The sequence below is a fragment of the Pistacia vera genome, unplaced genomic scaffold, assembly GCF_008641045.1.
Source record: "Pistacia vera cultivar Batoury unplaced genomic scaffold, PisVer_v2 Contig207, whole genome shotgun sequence".
In the NCBI taxonomy this organism is placed as follows: Eukaryota; Viridiplantae; Streptophyta; class Magnoliopsida; order Sapindales; family Anacardiaceae; genus Pistacia; species Pistacia vera.
The window spans coordinates 1-11,741 of NW_022196010.1; the positions used below are offsets into that span (position 1 = coordinate 1).

Below are 11,741 nucleotides of genomic sequence, written 5' to 3' on the forward strand. Positions count from 1 at the left end.
AAAAAAAACCCCATTGAAAGAAGAGAAAGTTACATTTTTCCGTCCTTGCTAGCAGTTGACAAGGCCATAGCATTTGGTAGCTTCAAGCCGGCAGCCACTGCAACACGAAACCATTTCCAAAACTGCAAAATGACAGATTGACTTATGATAAGTAGTTTTGAAAGTTATTCTAAAAATGGCTAAGAAAATTTTTCTCAACCCTCAAGGCAGCAGTAAGTATTGAACTAATGTGCCAAGGTTTAAGATATTGATATGAAATGAATGACATGCTCCACTATTTCACTTGAACTCATACCTGATCAATGGGATCAGATTCCACCTGCTCCTCAAGTAACTCTGGAGAAATATAATTTCCTCTCAGAGTTGATATATCAATTTGGGGAGGCTTTCCAATTCGCACACACGTAGAAGTGCCAGGGTATGGTGGAAGCTGAAGCTTATATTTATCTGCAATAACTGGAGGGACAAATCTACCACTTAGAAAGTGGTGTGGGCCACTAAATTTCTTTGCACACAACTTTGGGGCAATTAAAGAAACCTAGAAAACGCCAAAAGCTGCATTAATAAGACAGCTTGTGAAAAATAAAAATTCAATTACGTACTGGGTATACCCTAAAATTAAAACTGCATTCTTCTAAAGTTCTGAGGCTAGCTTATAAATTAAAACTGCATTCTTCTGAGGCTAGCTGATAAATTTAACTGCATTCTAAAATATTGAGGCTAGAAAATCAACTAAGACTTCATTGCAGACGTACCAACATGTCGGGTTTAATGCCTTCACCACCAGTATCTCCTTCTTCAACATGCCATCCAGACGGAATATCTATAGAAACAATAACTGGTTGCTTTTGTACTGTTTGATCATAACTATGTAAACGAACCAGTCTCTGAATTAGATCATCAAAAGGTGGCCTCGCGGTGCCTTAAGGATTGTAACAAGTTGAAGTTAAATGATACTAAATATCATATGAGGTGTTTCTAGATAAGAAACATGGCCCTAATCAATATAGCCACTAAATCCTTCTTAATTTGATGCAATTCATTTATTGGTACTCATATTTTACTCTTTTTTTTTCTACACAAAACTGAGAAGATATATTAATAAACTTGCACCATGAATAAAGTAGATCAGTTGTCCACAAAGATATGAAAAACATTGGGGGAAAAAAATACTACACAAAACCATATCATTAACATCCAAAAATACTGCTATGATCCACTAAAACCCCATGTCGTGTAAAATCAAAACTTCTGCTCTATTGAATGTAAACTGTTTAAAGGAATTCAAGTAGTTGTACTTTATAGAGTTGAGTTTTCCTGGTGGTACTAAGAGATAATTTTATACCATATACATGCGTGTGTGCGTATATGCACAGATGAATGTTGAAAGAGATGTAACCATAAAATGAAATACTATGGTTATTTAAAAAGACTCGAGTAAAAGGTAAAGTCAGTCTTCAAAACCACCTTACCAATAGTTTTACATCTTCTCACCTGCCTATCTCATCTATCTCTCATATTCTGTTATCAGATATCTGTATGGATAACCTCAATATAAAAGGGCACTAGACTAATGGTATCATTAATTTTAGAGGAATGCTTTGTTCATCAATAAGAACAGAGACTTAGAAAAATTACCATCAAAAGAGAAGCCGAACATTGCATCTACAAGAATATCATAGTCCTTGTACAAGTCCAAAGGCAAATCTTCCACAGACATGAGAGGTACTGATAGTGCTTCAAGCTACAAATTTACTATATCAAATCAGAAACCATACAAACTATATTAACCCACTCCACCATCACACCATACCTGTGTAACTAGACCAGTATAAAGTGGCTCTGGCGTACGCTCTGGATAACAAACAAAAGGTTTGTATCCAAAGTGATGCAAATATTGAGCAGCTACCAAACCATCACCTCCATTGTTCCCTGGGCCGCAAATTGCAAGAACGCGATTAAACTCACTTGGTTTATAAACCTGTCAAAAAATTTGTCCACGTAAACATGACATCGTAACGCAAAATCAGCTATAATAATTTTAAAAAAAAAAAAAACGAGTAGTTACCTCAGCTATGGATGTTGCGATGCTCAAACCAGCCAATGCCTACAATTACAATAAGAATGATTTTTATAGTCATATAATTGAAGTTATTCAGCAAGCTATAGTAAAGGAGAATTCATGAACAGTGAATATAAATTAAGTCACCATAAGATGATCAACGCTAAAGCGAAAAGGGCCCATGAGAGTCTCGTCAATCTCGGCAGCTTCTCGTTGCGAGAGGTAAGATATAGAGTGAGAATTTTGGAGGCTTGGAAGCGACGACATTGCAACTGAATTTGAGCAAACGTACGTACGAATTGTAGGAGATGAAAGTGAACGGAGAAAAACCGACATGAAGAGTTAGTTGGTGATGAGTCAGTGGTGCCAATGATAATACAAGAAAAGGAATGAGATGAATAAGATAAAAGAGTGTTACCAGGAGGACTGATTTCTGGTTGGAGAGAGAAGGCGACGAATTGAGAATGGAAGACCGAAGACATGAAGAATTTATAGTAAGCGAGAGTGAATCCAAAGTAAAAGTGCATGTCATTCCTCGGCTTTTGCGTATCAATACATTCTTAGCGCATTTTGCTTATGCTAATTGCATAATTCAAAGAATTCTTCTAGATCACGTTAAGACATAAGAATAGGTTAATACAAAAAGGATCCACTAGTAGCAGCGTCTTAAGAACATTTATTGTAGCTGGATAGGGGAGTATTACGAGATAAAATTTAAAAATTTATGAAAAAACCCCCAAAGTTTGCTAATTTAATAAACACCCCAATATATTAAAACATTGTAAACTAACAAAAACACTCCTACCATCCGTAGTACTAGATTCCGGTCACCACCATCGAAATCTGGCCGGAAAATTGGATAACCACACATACCGGTCGGATCTGGTGGGTATTCGATCGATATGGTCTTTTCTGACCATATCCAGCCTTAGATCTAGCCGGAAAATGCCAGATCTAAGGTCGGATGTGGCCTTCGACTATCGGAAAAGGTCATCTTTGGCCGTTGAGATATAGTCGTCGTTGACAATCAATGACGGTCATTTCTTTGCGACGGCCAGATCTGGCCATTATCAGCTATTTTTGGTAGTTGTGTGACTATTGTGACAGATTCCGGCTACCACCGACGGTGGTTGTCAGAATTTGGCAAGTATTGGTAGGTGGGGGTGTTTTTGTTAGTTTTTAAACTTTTTTCTGGAGGGTATTTAATGAAATTAATAAACTTATGTGGTCTAAAAGTAATTAAAAAATAGACTAATATTTTGAGAATAATGTGTCAAACAACATTTGAAGAATAGGATTCGGAATATGGATAAAAATAATAAGTCAAACGCACCCTATGACGCTAAGCAAAAGTTACTTTGGGTGTCGTTTCAAAAACATTTGTGACTCTAAGCAAGAGTTACTTTAAAGGTTTTCTAACAATATAAGCATATATTAAAAAAATTATTTCAAATTTATTTTTCTTCGTCTTTTGAGATGCAAAATGATTAATTAAATTTTTGTATTCAAATTTAAAAACCAAATTTTTTTTAATTGATAATATAGTCAAATTACTTCATCTTTCTTGTGACATTATTGAACGCAAATAAGATTTTTTTAACTTTAATTTTGATTCTTTCTGTTGAAGCTATAGTAACAGAAATAGTTAATAGTATTTTATAAGCTATCTATGCATTTGGAAAATAATTCTCTTTTTTTATAAAATCTAGTATCTCAAGTGGTGTTTTAATTTCTACGTTTATAATTTCTTTTAAAAATTTTAATTCTGAATATAAATTTAAACCATCAATATTCGGGAGCATGTCATGTTTAAAAAGTTTTAAGGATTTAAACAATTTTTCTTCAAATTATCATCATCAAGCAATTTTAATTTTTCTATTTCGGATTATTCAAACCTACTTTGAAGTGAGGAAATGGCATGATTAACTAAATACGTGAAATAATATATTCTAAAAGAATCTTCAACAGACAATTTCATCTCTTCATTTTCATTCTCATCGAATTGTTTTTTTTTTTCTCTTTATTGTATATTTTTCACGAAATTTTGGTTCTATATTTATTTGCTCTGCAATCTCTTTAGACAAAATCATAGAAGATATAAACCCATTTTCTCTAAATTTTTAAAAAAAAAAATGAAACAAGACCTTTCCATATTTTTATATTGTAAATATTTACTGACTATATTAACAACAAATAATATTTCATATCAAATAATCATATCTAATAGAAATTCAAATTTTTCAATCTCATATATTACTAAAGAAATAATTTTTTTGTTTATAATAAATTTGGGTCTTTTAAGGGTGCGTTTGTTCATTATTTTGGATAGGATTTTGGGAATAATATTTGGTAGTTGGATAGGGGAGTATTACGAGGTAAAATTTAAAAATTTATGAAAAAGCCCCTAAGTTTGCTAATTTAATTAAACACCATAATGTATAAAATAACAAAAACACCCCCACCACCCGTAGTGCCATATTCCGGCCACCACCGTCGGAATCTAGCCGAAAAATTTCGTTACGATATAGACCGATCGGATCTGTGTTGTAACGCATTGCTATGGCATTTTTCCTGTCAGATCCATCATGGATCTGGTCAGAAAAGGCCAGATCTACGGCCAAATGTTGTCGTCGATGGCCAAAAAAGACCAAAGAAGTCCATCTTTGGCCGTCACTGACGACCAGATCTGGCCGGAAAAGGCCAGCTCGGTGAACTATCGGCCAATTATGGTCGTGGTGTAGGCCGTTGTACAGATTCCGGCTACCATCGATGGTGGTTCCGGAATCTGGCAAGTATGGGTTGATGGGGGTGTTTTTGTTAACTTTTAAACTTTTTTCTGGGGGTATTTAGTGAAATTAATAAACTTAAAAGGTCTAAAAGTAATTAAAAAATATAGTAATATTTATAGAATAATGTGTCAAACAATATTTGGAGAATAAGATTGAAAATATGGATAGAAATATTTAACCAAACACACCCTAAGCTTTTTTTTGGGCCTCATTGAGCCCGCGTGGGACTATTGTGAGTCTAAAGTGCATGTCATCTTTGTTTTAAAGTGAAAGAAGATCCATCCTTTGAGATCGAATCATATTATTTTCTTGAGCTAATCAAAGCAACCTCATGCTAATGACATAATTCAAAGAACTCTTCTAGATCACGTTAAGATATAAGAATAGGTTAATATAAAAGGATCCACTTGTAGCAACCTTAAACAAAAGTTACTTTGGAATATTTATAACTTTAAGCAAGAGTTACTTTAAGGGTATTCTAATAATATAAGCATATATTAAAAAAATTATTTATATATATATATATATATTTTTTTTTTTTTTTTTTTGAGATGCAAAATCACTAATTAAATTTTTGTACTCAAGTTTAGAAACCAAATTTTTTTTAATTGATAATATAGTCAAATTATTTAATCTTTCTTATGATATTGTTAAACGCAAATAAGATTTTTTTTAACTTTAATTTTGATTCTTTCTGTTGAAGCTATAGTAACATGAATAATTAATAGTATTCTATAAGCTATCCATACATTTGGAAAAGAATTCTCTTTTTTTTATAAAATCTAGTATCTCAAGTGGTGTTTTAATTTCCACATTTATAATTTCTTTTAAAATTTTTAATTCTGAATATAAATTTAAACCATTAATATTAGAGAGCATGTCATGTTTTAAAAGATTCAAGATTTAAATAATTTTTCTTCAAATTATCATCATCAAGCAATTTTAATTTTTCTATATTATAAAGGAAACCAAAATTATCACTATATATTTCAAATTATTCAAACATACTTTGAAGTGAGGAAATGGCATGATTAACTAAATATATAAAATAATATATTCTAAAAGATTCCTCAGCACACAATTGCATCTCTTCATTTTCATTCTCATCAAATTGTTTTTTTTTTTTTCTCTTTATTGTACATTTCTCACGAAATTTTGGTTCTATATTCATTTATTCAGCAATCTCTTTAGACAAAATCATAAAAGATGTAAACTCATTTTCTCTAAATTTTTCAAAAAAATGAAACAAGACTTTTCAACTGATCTATTATAACAACAATGTCCATATTTTTATATTGTAAATATTTACTAACCATATTAACAACAAATAATATTTCATACCAAATAATCATGTCTAATAGAAATTCAAAATTTTCAATCTCATATATTACTAAATAAATAATTTTTTTGTTTATAATAAATTTCGGTCTTTTCAACTTTTTTTGAGGGTCCCTTGAGCCCGCTTGGATAAGAAACTATTCTTAAGTAGGATTATTGTGAGTCCAAAGTGCATGTCATATTTATTTTGAAGCGAAAGAAGATCCATCCTTTGAGATCGAATCATATTATTTTCTTGAGCTAAACCAAGCAACCTCATCTAAGAACATATTTCGAACGGAATAAAAAAGGAAAATGGAGAAGAATATGATGCCGAAAAAATGGGGGTTGGGGCATTGAATCGGAGAAGCATAAGCCACTGATTGTGATTTAAACTTGGCCCCCACCAATTAAATTTGAATCGGTACTCATTCACATTATGATTTACTATTAAATTTCCAGAGCATCAATGCNTAATTTTAAGTCTTTGAAACCAGTCTTTGTTAGGGCTCATATGGAAGCTACAACCTGAGTCTAGTACCCATTCACTGCCTCTAGATGTATTAGAAATGGTAAGTGCTTCTGATATTTCTAGGTTACTATTAGAGCTGGCTATGTTTGTCTCTGTACTATTCTGTTTGTTATTTTTAATCCAATCATAGCAATTTTTCTTTAGGTGTCCTACCTTGTTACAGAAGAAACATTTCCTAGATTCCCCCTTAGTTCTACCATTTCCTTTACTATTCTTCTTGTTTTTAAAGCCTACATTTCTCTGATGGGTTTTTCCATTATCTTTGCTAGATTGCCCAACCTCAAATTTCCCTTTCACAAACAAGTTGCTACCATTACGCTTCTGGATCTTTAATTCTAATTCCCTAGATTTTAGTCCAGAAACAATTAGGTCCACATTAGGTACTGTCCCATTATACTGGAGTGCATTCTTAACCACTAAATATTCTTCAGGTAGGGAATTCAACAGAATCATAGCAAGGCTTGAATCTCCTAGTTCTTGGTCAGTACCTTTTAGGGTTAGGGTCATTTTTAAGAATTCATCAAGATTGTCATCTAGGGATTTAGCTATGTTTATTTTATAAGAAAATAAAGCACCTTTCAAGAAAGCTAAATTAGGGGCAGATTTAAGAGCATATAGAGACTCAAGTTTACCCCAGAGTGGAATTGGAGATTCCAGACCATCCACCTTTCGCAGCACGGTGTTTGACATGTTCATAATGATCAAATTGTATGCTTCTTCATCCACTTCTGCCTTTTTCTTTTTCTTTTCTTCTGGCCATTTGGACTCATCCTTTTCAAGTGCGATCCCAACCTTGTTGTGAGATAACAAGACCTTCATTTTCTTTTTCCATGTATTAAAATCGATCTTCCCATCATATTGGGAGATCTCCATACGAGTAGTGCTTATTATACTGTAATGACGGGGCAAAAAATGAAAAACAGTCTAAGAAGTACGTGGCGTTGTTATACCAGAGGTTGCCAAGTACTGCCAGACAGTTTTTAAGGCGGTCACTGGTGTTCCAGCCGAAATACTTCGAAACCCTAATTTGAAAGAAAAAAGCCCCAATTTCTAACAAAACCCTAATTTTGATTTTGCCCAAAATTCGTCGATCCCTTATGTTTGTGACCTAATCTCACGAATTAATCCCACGATTCAGCAAGATTTAAAGTCCTAATGATCTAGGAACTTTTAAATTGAAAAACCCCCAAATTCTAACAAACCCTAATTTTCGAATTTGTCAAGATTCCTAAACCTAGATACACCTTAGACCTATACAAGGCTCTGATACCACTGTTGTAAATACTCTTAAACAAATCAAGCAAACATCAACCAACAAACACACAATCAACGCAAACCAAACAGATTCAACACACAGTATTTACCATGATTCTCTTGTTCAATATTGAACAAGCCACGTCCACGTTGAGCTCCAGAATATGGATGCTCGCTGCACTTACTATTACGATCAAGAATGGTTACAACCCTCAAACTCTCTCCCTTTACAAGATTTCAACCAAGATCAACCAAGATTTAGAATAACAACAGTAAACCTACAATCTGAAATAAGAACTCTACACCAGGTTCCCACCCCACTAAGAAACACAACTTAATGGACAGATTTCCCGCAGATTTACACCCACACAGCAAACCCTAATCTTGAACCCTAATTTGTAACTCAGAGAGATATCAAAATAGAGAGGAAAAACGAGTTACTTCGAAACTGAAGAGTCATAAGCTTTTATAGGTTTGACTCAACTTAAGTCTTCAGCCGTCAGATCTGTTCTCAAACCAACGATCAGGATTGAGTGTTGGTTTAAGTCACAACGGTGTCGTTTTGGACTTTCTTGGCTTAAGTTAAACGGTGTCGCTTAAGGCTTCACATTTAACAATAGCTTTCTTCTAAAGCCTAAAGGAAGGAACGTTCATGATCTTGATTGCAATTGCATCAACAAACAAAACAAAGCAATGTTAATCAAGTATTCAACAACACTATAAACAAGCTGAAAATCGCTCCCAGTAGCCCTCTCGGATCATATTTACACAAGTTACACAACTACACAGTAAAACTTCCTACATCATGTAAAACTTTGGTTGTATTCCCCTTCTTCGTGCGTATATCAAAATCAGATGTCTTAGTACCACAAAAATAACAAAACTTCATCAGTTGCTTAATCTAAAGGAGTGTACTGGAAGGCTGTATGCAATTGCAAATGGTCAAAAATAACTTCATCGGTTTGCCCCTCAACCTGCAGGAATTAAATACTATTATTGGCAAGATCCCATCATTTATCTACTAAAAACCAAATGAAATGGCAACATCCAAGTTTTCATCCATCTCAATATGAGTCAATTAAACCAAGCAAACAATTTAGTACATTTAAAAACTATACAACTACAAAATTACAATGATTTGTGCATATAAATGAGAACTACATATAATTTATATACAATCAAAAAGCATTTAGAATTTCAGAGACCTCAATTTAAAATTAGCAACAACTATTAATACCACCCAAGCAAATAAACACTAAATTCTCAAAGTATGAACCAAACAAAACAAGCCATCAAAACTGGGGATGACAACAAACATAAACATGACAGCCAACATAAACATGAGCAACAACTCTTCATGTGAATTCTAAACAAAACACAGATACATTGCTTTAACAAAACAAGCCACAACAGACCCAAACAACAGGCAGCAAAAACAAGATAGAAACCATGAAGAATGCAACCAGCAACCTTTTGAAAACAAATGCAATAGCACTTTCTCAGCTGTAGCCCAAGTCCCAACACTCCCAAAAAGACATCATAAAGAGAGGAAAAGTCGTACTACAAAAGCATTAAAAAGAACAACCACATGCAAATCCATAAAAGGCAACAAACCAAACAACTTCCTCAATTCCCAGAACAAACAACAATGACAAGCATCCAACAACTCTAGCAAAAACCCAATAATCGGCCATTGCTACCCTAGAAACTTATAACACTAGATCACCACCAAACACCTTCCAACATAGAACAAGCCTGATCCTAGCTGGAAGCAAACATATAAACATACTTAAACATATTAAATAAAACATATTAAACATACTTAAATAGGTCTGATTCCTATGGGAACATAAATATAACTTCAGTCGATTGGAAGTTGGATCTCCACTTCTTCTTCCTCCTCTATCTAAAATTTGGTACGAAAAAAGATTAGTTTAATTGTTTAAGATATTAAATAAAAGAAACTATTAAATGAACATATAAACATGCTTAAAAGAAAATTTAATAATGGAAAGTTGGTAACTTACTTTATCCTTTGTCTTAAGTCCATTTAGGTTGCGACACAATCAGCCCGCAAATGATAACTTCAACTGTTTTTGGCAACAATGAGGCTCGATATGGATCAATTACTCTACCACTAGCACTGAACGTGGACTTCGAAGCCACTTTTGTGATAGGAATGGCTAATACATCATAAGCCATCCTCAATAATATACGATGCTTTAATGTATTTGCTTTCAACCAGTCTAGCACATCAAACTTATCTTCCTCCCCATCAGCACACATATAACATGCCTCTGCCAAATAATAATCTAAGTCTGATTTTTTGATGGAATAGTTTGAAAAGTCTTCAAATGCTGTTTAAATAACTGAAAACCAGAACCAGTAGGTCTCGGTGGTAAGGATGGATGAGGAACCATGCTACTATCTCTAATTTGTTGAGTGTTGGCGGAGGGCTTGCGACTCATCTCCATATTCTTGGTAAAGTTCATACAGTGCATCTCTAACTTTATCAATATTCGCAAGAGCTTCACCCTCTTTATACATTTGTGGGAAACAAAAGTTAATCACTGCCACTTTGCACATAGGATCTAGAACCGCAACTACAGACATCAACAAGTTACACTCCCCCCAATACTTGTCAAACTTTTTCTTCATTTTTTCACCATATCTCGTATGAATTCACTTTCGTGGGCTGCCTTCTTATCTAACATCACCTTCACCCGAAAAACTTCACTCAAAAACCTATTTGCGGTCGGGTAATCACTCCCAAAGATGATATTGATTACCGTATAAATGGTTCCAAAATTTTAGTAACTTGTTCCACTTTTACCCAATCCTCTTCTTCTGGACAAATAGTTATGTAATGTGGGTCTTTCTCACAATATCTTCTAAAAACACCTTTGAATTTAAGTGCAGTCGACAACATATCATAGGTGGAATTTCACCTTGTCTTGCAATCCAAAATCAGCTTCTAGTGAGGCAACCGCAACAATTGCACAATCTTTGAAAAAGTCCTAAGTCTGCTCTCCGTTTGTTTCACATATGCCACACTGTCTCGGACATCTTCAATAATGTACTTTATTTTAGAGAGACCATGTTGAACCTAACGGTTCAAGATGTGTGTGCAACACTGAACGTGAAACAGTTTCCCCCCACACGGTAGTTTATTGCTTATTGACAAATTCTCTCTCAAGATTCTTATTGCAGCATCATTACTTGTTGCATTATCGACTGATATCGTGTAAACTTTGGTTTCCAGACCCCAGTCTTTCAAACAGTCGTAAAGCAAATCCTCAATCATAGCACCTATGTGCGGAGGAGGTATATACACAAAGTTCAGAACTTGTTTCTGTAATCTCCAATTACTGTCTAGGAAGTGCCCCGTCAATACCATATACTCAAGCTTCTGATTATATGACGTCCATAAATCCGTCGTGACGCTTACCTTCTCAACATTCTTTAATAAATTCTTAAGCCTCTTTTTTCTCCCTTTCATATAAACTAAAACAATCATTTCTGCACGCGGTGCGGGTAATCTTTTCAAACTGTGGTATCCCATATTTGAGCATAACGTTTAATCTCTCCTCCTCCACAACCTTAAAAGGATGCTCATGTTGCAGCACCCAATTAGCACAAAGCTCCCTCATCTTTGCCATCTCAAATTTCCCAGTTGTAAGAATAGGCACAACCACATTTTCACTTGCATCTATCGGCTAGAAAAAGATTTGTTGCTACTTTTGAAAAACTGATCATCGTACACAAGTCTTCATATGTCTAGAGAGGT

At 34.1% G+C, this 11,741-nt stretch overlaps 1 protein-coding gene across 1 annotated transcript; it reads right to left on the reverse strand.

Annotated features, from left to right (window-relative positions):
- Window positions 1-33: 33 nt before the first annotated feature.
- On the reverse strand, window positions 34-2,537 carry LOC116129096 (pyridoxine/pyridoxamine 5'-phosphate oxidase 1, chloroplastic-like; the record flags this gene model as incomplete). The annotated part of the gene is made up of 8 exons (XM_031414852.1): window positions 2,481-2,537; window positions 2,210-2,334; window positions 2,069-2,107; window positions 1,814-1,981; window positions 1,639-1,744; window positions 756-922; window positions 296-538; window positions 34-122 (listed from the first exon to the last, which is right to left on the reverse strand). Coding segments are annotated over exons 2-8 (932 nt in total), but the record flags the coding sequence as incomplete, so codon positions are not given.
- Window positions 2,538-11,741: the final 9,204 nt, after the last annotated feature.